This window comes from Cimex lectularius, unplaced genomic scaffold, assembly GCF_000648675.2.
Source record: "Cimex lectularius strain Harlan isolate CLEC.00 unplaced genomic scaffold, Clec_2.1 scaffold56, whole genome shotgun sequence".
Taxonomy (NCBI): domain Eukaryota; kingdom Metazoa; phylum Arthropoda; class Insecta; order Hemiptera; family Cimicidae; genus Cimex; species Cimex lectularius.
The window spans coordinates 1,005,794-1,025,685 of record NW_019394202.1 but is presented as its reverse complement, the minus strand read 5'-3'; the positions used below and the strand labels follow the sequence as shown (position 1 = coordinate 1,025,685).

General features: G+C 35.6%; 2 protein-coding genes across 3 annotated transcripts; one reads left to right on the top strand and one right to left on the bottom strand.

The window, feature by feature from the left end:
* Positions 1 to 540: 540 nt before the first annotated feature.
* On the bottom strand, positions 541 to 4,045 carry LOC106666581 (protein YIPF2). Its single transcript, XM_014393868.2, has 2 exons — positions 3,311 to 4,045; positions 541 to 978 (listed from the first exon to the last, which is right to left on the bottom strand). The coding sequence occupies exons 1-2, from the start codon at positions 3,797 to 3,799 to the stop codon at positions 664 to 666; spliced, it is 804 nt and encodes a 267-aa protein (XP_014249354.1). The 5' UTR covers positions 3,800 to 4,045; the 3' UTR covers positions 541 to 663.
* Positions 4,046 to 4,847: 802 nt separating this feature from the next.
* Positions 4,848 to 17,995, top strand: LOC106666636 (DNA replication licensing factor MCM3). 2 transcript variants are annotated; one of them, XM_014393968.2, is made up of 16 exons: positions 4,848 to 5,254; positions 5,330 to 5,442; positions 13,182 to 13,384; positions 13,508 to 13,638; positions 13,709 to 13,808; positions 13,872 to 14,010; positions 14,073 to 14,306; positions 14,363 to 14,527; positions 14,586 to 14,784; positions 14,895 to 15,043; positions 15,118 to 15,273; positions 15,901 to 16,051; positions 16,437 to 16,577; positions 16,638 to 16,781; positions 16,845 to 16,978; positions 17,049 to 17,995. In XM_014393968.2, exons 1-16 carry the CDS (start codon positions 5,183 to 5,185, stop codon positions 17,248 to 17,250), a joined length of 2,433 nt encoding a protein of 810 aa, XP_014249454.1. In that variant the 5' UTR covers positions 4,848 to 5,182; the 3' UTR covers positions 17,251 to 17,995. The 2 variants fall into 2 exon arrangements, with proteins under 2 accessions (XP_014249454.1, XP_014249456.1); XM_014393970.2 differs by lacking the exons at positions 4,848 to 5,254; positions 5,330 to 5,442 and adding an exon at positions 12,947 to 13,084.
* The last annotated feature ends 1,897 nt before the right edge of the window (positions 17,996 to 19,892 follow it).

The following is a 19,892-nucleotide window of genomic DNA, read 5'->3' as shown; positions in this document are numbered from 1 at the left end:
TTTCTCAAATCCTGAGAGGGAGGAGTTAAGCCAGAAACACACTTACCCGATGCTATGCCACGCTAACCTACCCGACGCTCTGCGATCCCCACTGTCCAGATTTTCNCTTCACCTATCTAGTAAGGTGATGGTCAACATTGTAATTATCTAGTGCTGATATAATGCAAGAAGTATCAGCATTATCAAATGCCCCTTGGATATTGAAGAAGCCCCCTAGTGTATATTCATTATTAAGTAATGATTTCTCAATCCTGCCTATCAGTGAATGCAAAGCAGTTTCCACTGATTTTCCTGGTAAATATGCATGCTGATTGGGATGTATCATAGTATTAATTCCACAATCATGTCTAATGTATTTATCTAAAATTTTCTCTATTATTTTTATGAAAATAGAAGATATACTTATAGGTCGATAAGATTTAGGTAATTGATATGAGACCTTACCTGTTTGGGTAAGAAAATTGCCCTAATTTCCTTCTAGCATTTTGGTATATGTCCCAATGCCAGACTACTCCTTAGGAGAGGTCACAACAGTTATTGAAAGAAAAAAAATACAAAATATATTTATTGTATAATTACATTATTTTACAAAAATTATATTTACAAAATAGAAAACGATTTTATTTTATTTAAAAATGAAAGAAAAAACAAATCAAGCATAATTTATCCACTTAATGAAGAATTATTATGAGATGCAATAGGTTCTTGATATACAGTGGACACTTTCACAAATTTCAACATAAAAACTGAAGCAACGCAGAGATGTAGGAAAAAGAGTAAGAATAGAACTGGATACATTTTCTTTGTAAAAACTGGAAACATGGCTTTCATCAAAACTAGACCCGATGCAGTTGCCGCCGACATTGTGATAATCCACTGAAACCACTGTTTAGGAATAAGCCAAAGCGCTGAGAGAGGTACAAATATAAACAAGCAGTAGCCGTACAATGAGATGATCTGCATCAACTTGAGTTTTTCCTGCAATAAGAAAAACAAAACAATAAATACATCCACATAATATACTGTGGAAATATTAATTTAAAAAAAGTACATCAAATAATATTTGATTTATTCTCCGTTGCTTTGATTTGTATAAACATTGTAAAAATTCACTAATTTCGTGGTCCGCTTGACCAATTAATTAAGGTTTTTAGTTGAGATAAAAAAGTCAATGGCACGAGCGGGATTCGAACCCACGATCTTCGGCTAGATACACCGCTGCTCTACCTAAGGTCTAAGGTGGGGTTGAGATGGGGAGTTGGTGTCCGAGTGGATCGAGGTCACGATAGCTCAAGTGGTAGAGCAGCGGCATATCTAGCCAAAGATCATGGGTTCGAATCCCGCTCGTGCCATTGACTTTTTTATCTCAACTAAAAACCTTAATTAATTGTAATTGTAAAAATTTTAATTCATAACTTGTATTGCCTGAGGCTGGATCGATAACGGCTCAAGGATGACCAGAGTAGTCTTCATCTTCCAAATAAAAATTTTCACTTCTGAACAGCGCAAACCACTGAGACAGCGCTTTGTCTTGAACTTCGGAGAAAATTACAAGTAAACAAGTTTTTGGGGATTCCATGATCCAAAAAGTCGGCTTTGATAAGAACTTTCAAATCAAAATACACAATGAAGTCTGGAGAAAAAGGAATCCTAGTTCACCCCAAATTTATCTGGTATGAAGATGGCTGTAGAACCGAGTATGAGTCAGGAGCTGGAATGGAAATAAACCAAGTACATTCATACTTCGGCTATATGCCACTGCCTTTCAGGCAGAGACTGATGTAATCTATTGACTCTTTGTCATAGACCTAGGTCGACCTGTCCTGTCCTAGTGTGAAACCGTGTTTCTAAAATTTGCCGAAGAATCCTTCCTATTTTAGAGACATGCATTGGGCTGGTGCAATATTAATACAGGTTTTGAAAATTAGTTTTATTTTTGCATGTGTTAGTCATGTAAACAAAGCTAAATCCTCAAATCTAATTTGTGAATTATAATAAATATTTTAAATTATCTTTAATACAAAACATTTTAGTTTAATCGATCTCAAAGGCAGGGAAGGTCATGGTAGGCCTTCCGTTGTGGACGATGACCATCTCCAAACGTTGATTGAAGAAAATTCACGTAAGACAACAGGAAATGGCGGAAGAGGTTAGTGTTGAAGTTGAAAAATGGATTCTGTATGATAACAGGAGATGAACGGGTCACAGTGGTTGTCCCTGGTTTGGTGGTGTACTGCTGAATTATGGTGAAACTATCACAGCACGGAAATATTGGCAAGAATTTGACAAAATGCACGGGAAACTGCAACGTCTTTGTCCAGCATTGGTAAACCGTAAGGGGCCGTCTTCTTCACGATAACGCCAGGCCACATGTCATAATGCTAACCCTGTGTTAACTTAGGATTATATTAAACTTAGGATACAGACCTCTCGCCTACTGACTTTTTTAGGAATTTTGATCACTTCTTGAAGGATAAAATTTTTAGACATCGCGGTGAAGCTGAAAACGCCCTCCAAGATTATTGTGTCGAAATAAGGATTTTTATGACAGCAGAATAAAAATGTTTATTACACATTGGCAAAGATGTGTAGATTGTGATGGAATAGATTTTGAACAAATTTTCTTTATTTTAGAAAAATTAAAAAGGTTTGATTGCCTTTTAAAATCTGCTTTATTTTTTGCACCAGCCCAATGGACATCATAGCTCGTATACACCATCTAACCTCTATTGGAGCCGGTACAGCCGTGCCAAGAGTGTTTTTGCCAAATATTGCATGCACTTCCTGTCTATTTCGGACAGAATGAAAGATCCGGTGGACCAAAGCTGAACAAAAAAGCAAGCTACCAAAAACCTCAAGCACCGAGACACTTAATAATATTTAGTTCCAGAAGTAGTGAAAGCCAATAACAGAAATCCGTCAGCTCATGTTCGACTACCTATGTGGCTATGTGAAGCCCTATTGGTGACAAAGAATATTAAATGTTTATCAAGTTTTTTTCTCACCATTATTTTAATTCCATTATATTTTGTGGTCTGATTGACTAAATAACTTCTATCAATTAATTAATCTTTATGTAAGGTATTGGTTGAAATGGAAAAGTTAGTGACGTGCTATCATCACGATAGCTCAAGTAGTAGAGCAGTGGCTTATTTAGTCGAAGGTCGTGGGTTCGAATCCTGCTGACACTTTTTCATTCCAACCAATGCCTTACATAAAGATTTGTTATTTTAACTATTGTACAGCAATAGATTATTTAAAATTAAAAAAAAAATGTAAAGAAATGTTTGGATAGGAAAGAACGACTTACAAGACTTGACCCGTACCAGTGCAAGAAGGCCCAGATGACACAGGGTAGCAGCCAGGAGTAGAAGAATATGACCATCGCTATTGTCGTGACCGTATGGAAATTGTATTTCCAGTGTCGATCCTCTCCCAAAGAAGACTGGAAATAGTCAGCGATGTTCCCTGTGATTGTCATCGAGAATATCAAGGTCATTGAAATCCAAAACGGCCCGTAGAGATCCGGCTTGTCTTTGACGCAGGTCTGCAGGAAGTTGCCGTACGGGACGAAAGACCATCGGAGCCGGTGCAAAACTTCTTCAGTGTCGACGTCGAAGAGTTTCTTGTAAAATTCCAACTGCCATACGGACACTTTAGGCTCAGGAGAGCTTTCGACCCCCTCCGTCGGGCCGGCTCGCTGCGGATGTTCATCCACATTGACAGGAATCGACCCGACTTCTGTGGAAAAACTCTGAAAAACCAATTCTCCCGGCATATCAATTATTGACTTATCCATATTCGGTTCAAACTCACACTTGTTTACTAATTATAAATTGAGTTTAGAAACAACGTAAATCATGTATTTATTACTGTGGCCGAACTGCGATTTCAAGACTGACAGTTGTCACTCTCGGCTTATCATTCTATACTGGAAGGTTCTTTTTCAAAATGGTTATCGGTAAGTTGTGTTTTCCAGTTTAAAACATCGATATTTTATATCAATTTAATAATACATAGATGACCGTTGATTCGAATCACGTCATTTCAAATTTTATTCCTAGTTACCGCTGACTTAGTTGATTTTTTTTCCGAAATTTGTATCTGCATCTAGAGATGCAACAAACAAATGATTTATATTATGTGGATTTACAAAATTAACAGTTAGTATAAAAAAATCATATACATACATACATATACGTTATACACCGCCATCACAGGTAAGCAGGAGTAAAAAGGATGTGAGATCGAAGAGGAACCATCAATCTTTATAAAAAGATAGTTCCTACTCACGGTAGAATAAATTTATTTAATTTTTTATATTGTATAAATTAAAATAACTGTTCAGAAATCGTGAGATGCGGTTTGGTGTGATGTAGGTTTCAGAAAAACATTTTCTTTATCGTGCCAACGTTTCGATCTTTATTGAGATCATCTTCAGGGCTCAAAGTGTTTGTCTTCTGTGTAATTGTGCCATTCTTGCGTGTCGTGTTGAGAGTGCCACAAGACGAGACGACAAATTACACAGAAAACAAACACTTTGAGCCCTGAAGATGATCTCAATAAAGATCGAAACGTTGGCGCGATAAAGAAAATGTTTTTCTAAAACGTCACACCAGACCATACCTCACGATCACCAAATAATCATTTATAAGTAATGGTCAACCAATTCGAAAAATTGACTAGATCGAAATAATTCGCAGGGGTTTAATGTCTTCAATAAAAAAAGAAGCAAACTGTCTTTTAGTGACTGTGACTTTTAGTTACAATTTATTTTTATTGAATTTTATTTAAAATATTTTTGTCCTGTGGTCGAGTTTGTTGGTCATGGCCAACCCCTCTCCAACGTTCAGACAAATATAAATTAATGTTATTTTTTGAGTAGAATATGTTATTTGATTGATTGAACATTTTGTTGATTGGCGCAGATTTCTTAATGTGAAATTATTTATAATTAAATGGATATTTTTTTAGTCACAAATAAGTGACACCTGTTGATATCAGTGATAAGAAAATCTCCCGCGTAAAAGGTTCAACATTCCCGCCTGTTGCATCTCAGCTTCCTGGTAGTCGTGCAGAACCGGAGAATTGGAGACGCCGCCCTTTCCCAAGAAAAACAACTCGAAAAAAGTTCAAATCGCCGATTTTCCATTATTTTGGCCGTTTTGTCATTTGGTGCGAAATGATTGATTCAGACGTCGACCAGCAATTAAAAGAGATTCAGAAAGAATATCTTGACTTGCTCGACGATGAAGTGAGTACTGGTCGACCTCCCGATCCGAGGCTCGTCAATCTCAACCGTTTTCAATTTTCAAATCGTCAATTTCAGGACGACCAAGGCGTTTATCAGAGGAAGGTGAAGGAAATGATCGAAAGCAAAAGGACCCGCGTTATCGTCAATCTGGCCGACATCCGTAAAAATAAACCAGAAAGGGCTGTCAAGTTAGTACCATTTTTTATCTTTGTTTGTACATTGTAAAATATGTTCCGCTTCAGTTTGTCCAGTCGCAGTACAACAATTGTCGGATTGCACATCATGACACATATCTGACAGTCATAACATGCCTGACACGATTCATGCTTAACACATTGACTGCAGACCTTTCAGGCCTCTCTTGACACCTCCTGATGAATTTATTTAAACGGTCTAAAATTACAAAGGCCAAGTCAACGATTCAGGTAGTCATCCACAATACCTGGCATTATCCTGCATTTGTAAAAATTTGTCATCGATGTGGGGGGGGGGCACATGGCACTACATGCTCTTCTTATAAGTGCGTCTGTGAAGTTAGAGATCTTCCTTGCACAACAAACAATTCGGTGAGGGCGTATGAGGAAATGCCACCCCAGAACATCAATGCCTCACTGTAGAATGCCACCTGAGGAACCATACAGCATGGGGCGTACCTTTCTTAAACGCTGCTATGAAATTTGAGGCCAACTCTCATTTCATCTGTAAGTGTCTGTCCCTAAACTTTCAATGTCCAATTCACATATTCCTGTGCAAATTTAATTCTTACATCTTACATTCCTGGAAAAAATCAAAACGTTTTGGACTTGTTCTATCAGTTTCTTATCTCATTTCCTTTAATGGTGTGGTTTTATACAGCCTGATGATGGATGTATCTATTGTCCTGGCCTTCTTGGTTGAATGCGTAGAGTGAATGCCAAAGAACCTTTCCTATCATAGTGTGAAGGCTCTATCCTTCCACTAATAATGTTATGACTCTGACGCTGTCATGTATATATAAAATGCAGGGTGGGCAACCAAGACCCGAGGGGTTAAATGCCTGGGTAGACTCGTACCCCATCCCTAAAAGGTCCGGGACTTGTTCGGCTCACGTGTCCTGCATAAACCTCTTGGACTTGTTCACAAACCCCAAGACTTTGGACCATTTAATTTCGGGGAGTGATTTGGTGATGTCCTCTCCTTCAAAAGCCTCAAATCTAGACCTAGCGTACCTATCGCACTCTGCGAGGTAGTGCCGTGCCGTTTCTTCTTTTATTTCACAAAAACGGCAAAAAGGATCTGGTAGAATACCTATTACGAAGAGGTGTCTTCTCAGTGGGCACAATGGCCCGTCAGGATACCTATCAGCCTCCTAATTCCCTTCCTTGAGTTAGAGAATAGCCATTTCGATTCTACTGGTTTAATCTCCGTAACAAACTCCTTCGATTGCCTGTGTCCAGGGGACAAATTCCATTCCCTAAGGAATTGTTTCATACCCCAGTTTTTGATACTCTCTTTCGCTGTGCTTTTAGAGTGAGGTAATACCGGTTGTGGCCCGACAAACGCAGTATTCGAGCCTTCTTTGGCCAGGCTGTCCGCCTCTTCATTGCCATAGTGTCCTTTATGTGCTGGTATCCAAATAAGTATTCTCATACCTGGAAGTGATCCTATTGATAAGATCAACAGTTTCTCCCACCAGTCTAGATGTTGATAAATCTTTTTGAAATGACCTAAGACTGGCCTGACTGTCGGAAAAAATTCTAATATCTTTTCCCTTGATTTTATTTTTCATAAGTGTTCTACAACACACATTAATGGCCCAGATTTCTGCCTGAAAAACAGAGGTGTTATTGCCAAGAGGGGAGGAGATGCTGATACCTAATTTAGGTATATGGATTCCAGCACCGCTTCCTTTACCTTTGATAAGTATAGCAGTCTATGTTACGATGGTCCTCATCCGCACTATAGTTGTATTCTAACTACCTGAAAGTACTTTTTCCCCGAAGGGATTTTAACCTTTTTATCGCTAACGCTTAATACTTGGCCATTAACCTTACTCAATAATTGTGTGATTTTTGAGTGACCCTATGGTATTACCCTTATGGTTCCAGCTGCCTTCGCTAATTAATCTGTAGCAGCTGGTTAGTGCTCTGACCTTAGCCTCTATGTGTAGAGGTGTGGTATTGGTTATGATCTCAAGTCCTAGGGTGGATGTAGTTGAAAATGCTCCTGTCATCATCAAACAGCCTAGTCTTTGAAATGACATTAATTTATTAATGTTCCCTTTATTTTCTAGACTTTTCCACCATACTAAAGCTGCGAAAAATAATGTAGGTAGAATAATTGCAGTATATAGCCATTTGGCTACTCACGGTTTGATACCCCATGTTTTACTGACAATCCTCCTATATTGTGCCTTTCCTGTATGTATTATTAATATTTCCTTTCCAATCAAGTTTCTTGTCAAGCGTCACCCCCAACGAATTTGATTGAATCCACTAATTTTATTTCTATGCCCTGAAATTTAGGGTTTTTGAAATTACCTAATGTTCTTCTTCTACTAAACATTATCAATTTCCAGTCACAATACCACTCAGAAAGCAATCCCATGGCATCCTTCATCAGTTGTGAAAGAGTCAGGGGAACCCTACCCGTGATCATTATGGTACCATCATCTGAAAATAATTGACTGTAGAAACCTGAATTATTCAGAAGTTCTATTAAACTGTTTACTGTAATTAACCATAAAAGAGGTGACAAGCAGCCTCCCTGTCGACAGCCTCCTTTGACATTAATTCTAAGAGCGTTACCACTTAAGCACATATTGATTGACAATCCTTCCCTCCAAGGTCTTCACCATCTAGTAAGGTGATGGTCAACATTGTAATTATCTAGTGCTGATATAATGCAAGAAGTATCAGCATTATCAAACGCCGCTTGGATATCGAAGAAGCTGCCTAGTGTATATTATTAAATAATGACTTCTCAGTCCTGCCTATCAGTGAATGGAAAGCAGTTTCCACTGATTTTCCTGGTAAATATGCATGCTGATTGGGATGTATCATAGTATTAATTCCACAATCATGTCTAATGTATTTATCTAAAATTTCCTCTATTATTTTTATGAAAATAGAAGATATACTTATAGGTCTGTACGATTTAGGTAATTGATGAGACCTTACCTGTTTGGGTAAGAAAATTACCCTTATTTCCTTCCAGCATTTTGGTATGTCCCAGTGCCAGACTACTCGTTAGGAGATCCCATACTGTACTAGATAGGCTAGGTGTATCCTGCTGAAGGAGGGCAGGGAATATTCCATCCACCCCGGCTGCCTTGAATTTCTTGAAGGAATCTACCGCCCATTTGTAGGCCTCCCAGGAAATTAACTCATTAGCCTTATCTCAGTTTGGTGTTGGTAGTTCTTCCTTGGTTAGAGTATCGGAGGAGTCTGACCTGGGGAAATGAGCCCTGGCCATCAGGTTCAATGTCTCCACACTTGATTTGGTGTACACCCTATTATCATCCTGTAAATAACCTAAAGGATTAATGTAATCTTTTTCCAGAAGTTTAAAAATACGAGCACTTTCCTTAATAGTCTCTGTTTTCAAACAATAGTCCCTCCAGGCTTTACGCTTAGTTTTCCTTAACTCTTTTTTATAGTCTTTTTTCAAGGAGAGATATTCCCTCCATTACTGTTCGGAGTTCCATTGCAGGGCTTTTTTGTGTGATGTTCTGACCCTTTTCCTTAAACTAGCCAGATCTTTATTCCACCAGTGATGACGATTCTGACGTAGTATTTTTTCAGGGCATGCTTCTACATATGCGGAGTTAATGACCTGTATAATGTTGTTAGCAGCCTGCTCCAACTCTGTTACGTTAGTAGGAGCAGGTATGCAACCTGTAATATTATTATTAATAGTATTGACATAGGTACCCCAGTTCGTTAGTTTTGGGTTCCTAAACCTTATTTTGTTAACTTCTCTTCAGATTCTAAAGTCAATGATGCAATGATCTGAGATCTTACCTGGTGTCATCTTCCACTCCGTTATGCAATTAGCAATTGGCAGAGAGGCTAGTGATATATCCAATACTGCCCTCCTATTTTTTTGTATAAAAGTGGGGATATTGCCTACATTCAGGATGAATAGGTTTTTACTCAATATAAATTCCAAGAATGTTATATCTCTCGCATTACTGTCTGTGCTGCCCCATGCTAGGTTATGTGCGTTGACATCACAGCCCAGAATGAGACCAATATTATTGTCGTCACAATGTGATATAAGTTCCCTAACTGCCTCCGTTGGGCAGACCTCATTGTGGGGTGAATATACACTTGCCACATATAGAGTTTTGTGGCTCCCCCTTCTCCTGAAATCAATTTATATTGTAGTGATATCCTTAGAACAGAACCTGGTTATAGGAATTGGTCTTAATTCCTTATGGGCCACAATACATGTTCTCGGCCTATCATGCCTTAGATCCTGAAACAGTTCAAAATTATTATTTTTTAAACCGATTGCTTGGCCCCTGTAGGTATAGGGTTCCTGTATTAAATAAATCAATGTTTGCAGCACAGTCATGTCCCTACCGATTTCGGCCGTGGCAATCTTGCTGTGCTGCATATTAATTTGTGACACCCTGAGAGGTCTCATGAATAGTTCATGGTACACTCGGGGTGAGTCACATAAATGAGGAATGAAAGGTTTATCCCTGAGTCAGAAGAAGGGAATCCTCGGCCTCACTGGATAGCTCGACCATCATCCCCTCCACACCAGGACAGCCTGCTTCTACATCACCCTTACCTCTTTCCGCGTTAGCGGGGTTGACGATACTTCCCTCTTCCTTTGTCGGTGGAGGTGTGTCCTTGTCAATCTCCATTGTCTCTGGTAGAGAGGATATGGAGACTTTCACCCTGATGCCATTCACCTCCAGTGTCATCGTTGGATTTTGCTGGAGTATTTTGGCATCTGCTTCCGATACTTCCCAACATAGATAAGTCCCGTGGCCTGTGTGGGGTTCTCTGTTGTAGGCAACGAGTTCACAGTCCTTAATGTTCAAACCTGCCTTCCTGTTAGAGATTCGTGACAGTTTGTTTATAGACTCTTTCTTAGTCTCGAGACCCACTGCATATGTGGACACTGGCCTTTCTCGGTAGGTCGTTGATGTCGCAGACCACATATTCCCTCTCATCACACAGCTTCTTAAGCGTGTCCCTGACAAACTTAACGGTGAGTTCGTCCCCGCAGCTTATCATGTACATGTAACCTCCTTTTACCAGACCTGAATTTATAAAATCCACGCCTCATCCTCTTCCTCGATCAATTCCAAGGCACTGTTGCAGATCAGTGATCTCAACTTTAGTGACTCCTCATTGGTGAAGAAATCCTTGTTGGTTTTCCTGAAAACAACTTTAACCACTGGTTTTTGAGTTCTTCATTTACCTTCACTTGCCTTGGTTTTTTGGCAGGTCCTTTTGCAGAAAGTGGAGTGGAAGAATACTCCATCCTACTTCTTTTCGTGCTAGTCCCCAGTCTATTCTGTGCTGGGGTAGTACTTACCTGGGGGTCACGTCTTNCTCCGTTATGCAATTAGCAATTGGCAGAGAGGCTAGTGATATATCCAATACTGCCCTCCTATTTTTTTGTATAAAAGTGGGGATATTGCCTACATTCAGGATGGATAGGTTTTTACTCAATATAAATTCCAAGAATGTTATACCTCTCGCATCATGTCTCAGTTTGAACCTGTCCTTGAATGCAGGTTGAAACGCGGGTGTGGACCCAATCTTCCGAGAATTGGAGCGATCCTTGTTGTGCTCATGCCTGGATCGCCCTCCTCTCTTACCTCATTTGCTATTAACCAGGGTGAATCCTTCGTCTGTATCACCCTGTACCTTAGGAAGAGCAACCTTATCTCCTTCACAGCGCTCCGTATCGATGCTGCCAGTGGAGAAAGGAGTGCTCTCCATCTCTTTTTCCGTCTTCTTTTTTTCTTCTGCTGCTTTTCCACTCATTCGAGTCATACTGGCTCAGATGCCTGATTGAAGCCATTAAAAAAATGTTTAAGAATAAGAATAATATCAGATAAAATTAATGAAGGAAAAAGTACTGAATTTGATCTTTAGGTGTTGCAAAACAGAAGGGCATAATGCTACTTTTTGTACAACTGGGATTAATCAGTACAAAAGTAAACACAGGAGGTAAACAAAGTATTATTTACTGTTTATTTTGACTATGATGGCTCCTAAGTACTTGTGTAACGTGTGTCTTTTTTTGGGCCCAACCCTGAATCCTGAGACCAGACGACTAAGTCCCAGAGATTTTTTTTTATCAGACCTGACTACAGTAATGTAATCTATTGAGGCACTTTTTATGGCAAATGAAATATACCAAATATTCAATACAAAGCCACAAATAAAACAACTAAAACAAAAATAGAAACAAAAGAAAATTCATTATTTATTCAAATTTTATTTATGAAAGCCAAAAAAACAATTTTGATATCTTTTGTATCAAAACCTATTTAGGTGTAAAATTAATTTTGTTCCTTCTAATTTAATTTATTATTTATAATTAGCAAAGAGTAAAATTTAAGAATCTTTATATTTTATAATACAACCTATTTTAGAATAAACTTACTATTTTTTAAATAAAAGTTAATTTATTTTTATTAGGGAAAATAGTAAAATTAAACAATCTTTTATTTTCTGTTACGACCTAATTAAAAATAAAATTACATTTTTAAAAATATCCTATTTGATTAATGTTTATAAGGAAAAGTAAAATTAATTTTTTTTCATTTTTGTTATGACCAATTTTAAAATAAAATTACTTTTTCTATCACAACTGTTAAATCAAATGTCATTTATTTTATTTTTCTTTTTAAAAATATATGTCTTTAGTTGCAACCTCTGCATGTGGAGGGCAGGCGGTACATTTAAATCCAAATGTGACACCTGTAACTAATGTTGAAAGATGATGGGTTTTATTTTAAACTTAATAAATTGAATGAAACGTTAATTTTGTCCATCAGTGTGTGTGTGGGTGCTTACATGTACTTACTATCTAATTTTTGTAAATTTAATAATAAATTTTATAAAATGAAAGGGTTACCTATGGGATTCCATTATCCCCACTTTGTACCGAAATATTCACGGATAACTTTGAAAAAGTTCCTTTCCAATCAAATAACAAATTAATTAAATTGGTCCTTTTTTAGAAACTCTATGTAGACGATATTTTATGTATACGGTCGAGAACATTGCTGGCTCAGATTCAACAGGTTGTTTGGTGTACTTGAAATTCAACTCTCTGACATCAGAATCCACAATTCAGTGACCGATGGCATATTTCGTTCCTACCTTTGGTCAGATCGTCCGATTCTCTTGATTTATTATCCAACACTTAAAATATGGCCTTGAAATGGCCTAATGAAAAAAATGTGTTAAAAAAAAAATTAATTAGTTTTCAATGCATTACTATTGTAAATTAAAGAAAAATAGTTATTGTTATATGTTGTGGGTGTTTTAGGTATACTGATTTTTTTTATAGGTTTTTTACTGCACATTTTGAATTTTTTATTACAGAAAAATCCAGTCATATGTGACTTATGGGTCATCTGTGACAGTTGGATTATGCTATTATGATTATTTTTATATTTGGAATTCAACTGTCAGATCTATCTAAAACATTTGTCAGATAAAATCGCATTGTTACCTGCACATTCCTATTTTGGATCTTATTGACTGAGACTTGTTGGCTGAGTCAGTTCTGATTGCCTAGACTTGTCTGATCCAACACTTGATAAACAAATAGTATTTGAACACTTGTCACTCATATCTGGCAATTAATCGGGTGTGTGGAGCCCTAATTTATTTTTCTGAATTATTTGTAAATTGCTTTGTGACTGTGGTCTCACATATTATTATTATTATTTATTTTTATTTTTTAGCTTAATGAAAAATGCTGGTGAAGAGCTACTTGCATTTCAGAATGCCTTAAAACAGTATGTCGCCACCCTAGATCCATTGTATGATTTCAACGAATTTTATGTTGGCTTCGAAGGAAGTTTTGGAAGTCGTCACGTGACGCCACGTACACTTACTTCAAGATATATCAATAACCTTGTTTGTGTAGAAGGGATTGTTACACAATGTAAGTACTTTTAGTTGACAAAATATATTACAAGGAAATATTTTTATGGATTACTTTACATTAAATCTGTTGTGAAGTGGTTTTGTTATGTCTGTTGGGTGTAAAAAAGTAACAATGTTTTAGGTTCTCTTGTGCGCCCAAAACTAATGAGAAGTGTTCACTATTGCCCTACGACTCAAAAAATGTCCGAAAGGCTCTATTCCGACTTCACATCTCTAAAACCCATGGCTACTGCACCGATATATCCTACTAAGGTTAGTGATTCACTAAAATTTTGTTTGCTATTATAAAAAAGGTAATTTATGTTTTATTTTTCTTTTGTAGGATGTTGATGGAAATCTTTTAGAGACTGAATATGGTTTATCAAATTATATGGATCACCAAAGTATGACAGTGCAAGAAATGCCTGAGAAAGCGCCTGCAGGTAGTCTCTTGAATAAAGCTGTGTGATCAAAAGAGGGTTTTTCTTACATTTTCTAATTTTCAGGTCAGTTACCAAGATCAGTTGATGTGATTTGTGATCATGATTTAGCTGATAAATGTAAACCAGGAGATCGAGTCCAAATTGTAGGCTTGTACCGGTGTTTACCTGCAAAACAAGGAGGTTTCACATCTGGTATTTTTAGGTAATTTCAACTCAAATAAATTCAATTTATACAAAATGTAATTTAATTTTGTCTTAATACAGAACTGTGCTGCTTGCAAATAATATAAGTCAATTGAGTAAAGACACCAAAATAGCTTTATCTAGAGCTGATATTGCTAACTGTCGAAAAATGGCAAAGCAAAAGGGCATGTTTGACATGTTAAGCCGTTCATTAGCACCTTCCATTCATGGACACGAATATGTTAAAAAAGCAATACTTTGTATGTTGCTCGGTGGTGTTGAAAAAATTCTTCCAAACGGCACACGTCTTCGAGGGTAAAAACAGATTTACTCCCAGTTTGCGGACTTTTCATAATTCTCAAAAATTTTAGAGATATAAATATACTATTGATTGGAGACCCGAGTGTAGCCAAATCTCAACTCTTGCGTTATGTTTTATGCACTGCTCCTCGTGCGATTGCTACTACTGGCCGTGGGAGTTCAGGTGTAGGTTTGACGGCGGCTGTAACTTCAGATCATGAAACTGGGGACAAAAGGTATTTTTTTAAATTATTATTATTAATTTAAAAAAAAAAAAAAAAATTTGGTTACCAGGTTGGAAGCTGGTGCTATGGTTTTAGCCGATCGTGGTATTGTTTGTATTGATGAATTTGACAAAATGTCAGACATCGATAGGACAGCAATTCATGAAGTGATGGAACAAGGAAGAATAACTATAGCCAAAGCTGGTATTCATGCCCAACTAAACGCCCGATGCAGTGTATTAGCTGCTGCTAACCCAGTTTATGGAAAGGTAATAAATTATCATTTTACAAATATAATAATAATTATAAAATATAATATAAATACTCCTAATTTTCTTTATAAAATTGTCTTTTCATTTTTTATGAATATTTTTTGTAGTATGATCAGTATAAGCCACCTATGGAGAATATCGGTTTACAAGATTCACTCTTATCAAGATTTGATCTGTTATTTGTTATGTTAGACACAGTAAACAGCGATGTTGATAATATTATATCTGATCATGTTGTAAGAATGCACAGATACAGGTAGGGTATAAGAAAAAGTGTACACTCTACCAGTAAAATGTATATTCAATTATTAAAAAAATAAACTTTTTCAGAGTTCCAGGTGAACTTGATGGAGCTGTTTTGCCAATGGGTTCTTCCGTCGAAATTCTGAGTACTCACGAACCTACTGAACAGTCAACTCAAGATAGTAACATACAAGTATTTGAGAAATATGATGCTTTACTCCATGGAAATTCCAGATCAAAAAAGTAAATATCAGTTTATATACCATGTTGAATGTAAATAAGTATACAGACATAGCTGTCTTGTTGATTTATATTCACTTTTTTTTCTAATACAGAAAACTTATAACTGTTGATAACACCCACACACATATAAACTTAATTGAAAAAATAATAATAAGCTACAAAATAGAGAGGTACCTAGAGAAGAAACTAAAATAAATTTATTTAAAAAAAAATTGCCTTAAAAAATAGACTCTTTATATCAGGGAAACTAACTGACATGATCATAGGACTGATATATTTTATGACTGATATTTTCATCTTAACATAGATTGTTGTTGGCTGCTTACACAATTTTTTGTCTCATTGATTTTGTATTACTGGGAATTGCTTATGGGTTGAGTTAGGTAGTGTAGGGTTAGGTAAGACAATTAGGTTAGCAATTAACCAAAAAGCCCAATAATTTCTTATTCATTGCCTAAACACATTTGAAACATAAATCATTTATAAAATTTAACCACTACTACATGTAGTATTTAGTGACAGTAAATTAATGATTATTGTGAGATATAAATAACTATTTACCATGTAGTAGTATTATTTATTGTTATAATATGACAAAACGTCTAATTATTATTATTTATATTTCAGTGAGAAAATTTTTACGGTTGAATTCATGAAAATTTATATCCACATAGCAAAATCACTAAAGCCTCAATTGTCTGACAAGGCAACTGAAGTTATTGCTGAAGAATACGCAAGATTGAGATCACAAGATGCTGTACAGGATGGTGAAGCTAGGGTAAGCATTGGACTGAAAATTTTTAAAAAGGCTACATACATAATAAATAAGATTGACTGGGAGGATTTTTATTTATGTTATATTGTTATTTGTTCATATGATTTATGTTAGAAAACATTTCTTTTTTTGAATTAATTTATTATTTTTTTATAAAAAGTAAATACATTACTTATTCACATTTATTTGAAATGTTTGTTTGAAAAATGGAAATATATTTACTTTTTTATTTTAAAAAAAAGGAGATGTTTTCTACATAAACCAAAAAAATTTAAATAAGACAAATTAATCTTAAAAATTTTATATTTAAAATAAAACATTATTATTTATATAAATTTGAGTAATGAAATGATACCTTTAGTAACTTTTGAACTGTGATTTATTCTAGACACAACCTGTTACGGTGAGAACTTTAGAAACACTGATACGACTTGCAACAGCTCATGCAAAGGCTAGATTGGCGTCAACAGTTGAACTTCAAGATGCAGAAGCAGCAATTGAGCTAGTTCAATTTGCTTATTTCAAGAAGGTACATAAAAAAATATTTTGTTGTAACGTACTTTTAACTTAATTTTGTTTTGCCCATTAGGTTTTGGAAAAGGAAAAGAAGAGAAGGAGACAGGCAAAGAAAGACAGCAGGGAAAGTGGTGATGATGATGATGACGATGATGATGAAGATGATGATGATCATGATAACACTGAAACACCACAAACTAAAAAGAGAAAGAAAGCGGTAAAATATTTATTTATATACCCTTTTTCACATATTTTTAAAAAATTTTCCTTTGTCGTTTAGAAAAGCAGCAATGGCATGTTTGCTTTGTCAGATTTGGAAGATAATGTCGTCAGCTCGGGGGTACCTTCTAGTACGAATGGTGAGGGAGAAAGTTCTGTGGAACAAGCACAATCTGATGAAATTTCAGAAACAAGGTAACAATTTAACTGTTTTTGCATATGTTTTTTATTTTGTTTAAGATATTAATTTTTTTTTTTTTTTAAGGCTTGGTGAGTTCAGATTGGCTATCTCCAGATCCTTCCAAGAGGCTAACAAGCAATCATTTAATTATAAGGAACTAATTGAAAATGTCAATAGCAAATCGAAGGATTTGCCTTACTCAGAAAGTGAAATTCGGGCCGCATTTAAGAAAATGACTGATGACAATCAAGTCATGGTTTCAGATGAAACAGTTTTTCTAATTTAAGTAGCAGAATAGCAGAATAATAAAACAAAAACCATCATTGTATTATACAAATTTGAAAATTCAGATGCAGTCTTTCAAATATATTTTTCCCTTGTAAATTTATCTTTTTTTTCCTACAATAAATAAAAAGTTGCGTATTTTGGGATCTTGGTAATTATACTAAAAATTGTCCACTTATTAATTATAGAATTTTTAAATATATTGATTGAATTGATTTGGTACATGCTAGTTTTCAAAAATCCAAAATTACCTCAGTCTTATCCATTTGGCACCAGAGTTATCAGCAGCTGGGTCATACTTAAATACATTCCATTCTACATTCATGCCTATATCAAGTAAGGCAATACATTAAATATTCTTCGATCCAACTAAACTGTCTAATCCAAATAAAGATCAATATCCAAAATATTCCATCATCATTCATCTTAAACTACTTACACTCTATTTTTTTCCTTTTCCAGGGACTTTTGTGACTCTTCCCTTTATTTTCTTGTGATCTAACATCTTCCATACCTCAAAAAGTGCACTACTCTGTTTTTGTATAGGCATTGGTACTGCCTTTCTGAAGAGGATGTACATACCAGTCACAGGACGTGTTCTGATGTCTCTGCTGTTTCATGACAGTCGACAGGTTTCTATCTCACAAGGGGATGATCAGGTTAGTGTGTAACGGTACCAAACTTATTTTTGGGATTCTACACGCCAAAATATTGGACATGCATCTGCTATTTCTTGTGAATGGGCCCTGGTTTTGCCAAAAAAAAGTTAAAATGTTTCGTTTTTTATATTTGTATTTCACCTTTCTACTTACATAAAACAATTATGTGAATACATTTTACAGCATTTTTTATGTAGATTGCAATAAAAATATAGCAAAAGCTGTCAAATTGTATCAGTAACCAAAAAATTTCTAAAAACCAAATATTTTTGTTTTAGCTCAAATTTTTATGTTTTTCGAGAAGTTTTATCATAATGTTTGATTGCAACGGTTATAACTCAAAAACGGCTAAAAGGATTTTAACGTCAAACACTAAATTTAAAAGAAGAGGAAGGTAGCTTTTTAACGATGTATCTGCCATAAACGATAGAAAATACAAAAAATAGGTAGGTTATCAGAAATTAACCTTGGGTTTTTTTTAATGTAAATAATCCGATTTTAATGTTTGATACAGTTATAAAATTCGCTTGACAATTATGTCATGAAAATCGGTCCTGTAGCTTTTAAGTAAATGATATTAGACCTTGCACTACGAAAATCATTTCAGCAGAAAGGTCGAAATTATCAGTCAAAAAATTAATTTTCACCGATTTCCACAAAAGTCGGTATCTAAGGGTTTTATAATGATAGAATCATGACAATGAGGTCAAATCCAAGTTTTGACTATTTTCTGACCTACTTTGTTTACAGAATGTTTGTTAAACTATTTAAAAAAAAACCCAGCTTTGTTGATTTATCTTTTTAAATCAAACCAAATGAGAATATTCTGCGTGTAGAACATTTTGTTTTTATGTTGACCAACAATGGAATTATTACAACAAAAATAATGTGTAGAGATTAGTGACTGTTTATCGATAGTTATTCAGATATCGTGAGATGCGGTCGGGTGTGATGTAGGTTTCAGAAAAACATTTTCTTTATCGTGCTAACGTTTCGATCTTTTATTGCGATCATCTTCCGGGCTCAAAGTGTTTGTCTTCTGTGTAATTGTGCCATCCTTGTGTGTTGTGTTGAGAGTGCCCTTTTTGTTGTAAGGAATGGAATGTTTGGGACCAAGTGACAGGAAGTTCTGGATTTCTGGAGGAATGGTAGTTTTGGTTAGGTTTAGGAACCATTTGCTTGTGTTAGAAGGTGTTTGTTTGTTGATTAAGTTATTTAATTTTTTGATGTGTTTATTTTTAATTTGGTCAAAATGGGCGTTGTTTGCATCTTTTTGATGTGTGTAAAATTATTTTATTAAATTGGGCACTCTCAGCACGACATGCAAGGATGGCACAATTACACAGAGGACAAACACTTTGAGCCCTGAAGATGATCTCAATAAAAGATCGAAACGTTGGCACGATAAAGAAAATGTTTTTCTGAAACCTACATCACACCCGATCGCATCTCACGATATCTGAATAACAAAAATAATGTTTGTTTTAATCTCTAAATAACGATTTTTGCTCATTTAATTGCAATAATTAATTTTGAAAAAAGCTTCATTACCCCGATTAAGTCGATTTAATAAAAATTCCTTTAAATGTATTTATACAGAACATGATATTGGGAAAGTGGGGTAAATCATTATTTATAGATTAAAAAAATATTTTGTGTAATAATTTCATTGTTGGGTAATATAAAAACAAAAATTTATAATAATAAAATATAATAAAAATATTCAGAATTGGAAAATTTCTATGTAAAAAAAAAGGAAAAATCAGGGTCTATTCACAAGAAGTGGCAGATATGTGTCCAATATTTTGGAGTTAGGCCGGTACTACACACTAGACGGAATGCGACAGAAATTTTGTGTCAAAAATTCCAAACAAGCCAGATATAAATAAGGAAATGAACGGAATGCCTACAGCCTCTTCCGTTTTACCCATGTCCATCGCCAGTGTGGTGCACCCCTCCACTTTGCATTGTTTTGACCTGCTTA

Excerpts from the sequence above, each read along its gene's own strand:
- LOC106666581 (XM_014393868.2), bottom strand. The coding sequence starts at position 3,799 with ATGGATAAGTCAATAATTGATATGCCGGGAGAATTGGTTTTTCAGAGT. Across the intron at positions 979-3,310 it reads ACTGGTACGGGTCAAGTCTT|GAAAAACTCAAGTTGATGCA; the intron begins GTAAGTCGTTCT and ends TTCTTATTGCAG.
- LOC106666636 (XM_014393968.2), top strand. The coding sequence starts at position 5,183 with ATGATTGATTCAGACGTCGACCAGCAATTAAAAGAGATTCAGAAAGAA. Across the intron at positions 14,307-14,362 it reads AACGGCACACGTCTTCGAGG|AGATATAAATATACTATTGA; the intron begins GTAAAAACAGAT and ends CAAAAATTTTAG. Across the intron at positions 16,578-16,637 it reads AATTTGCTTATTTCAAGAAG|GTTTTGGAAAAGGAAAAGAA; the intron begins GTACATAAAAAA and ends TTTGCCCATTAG.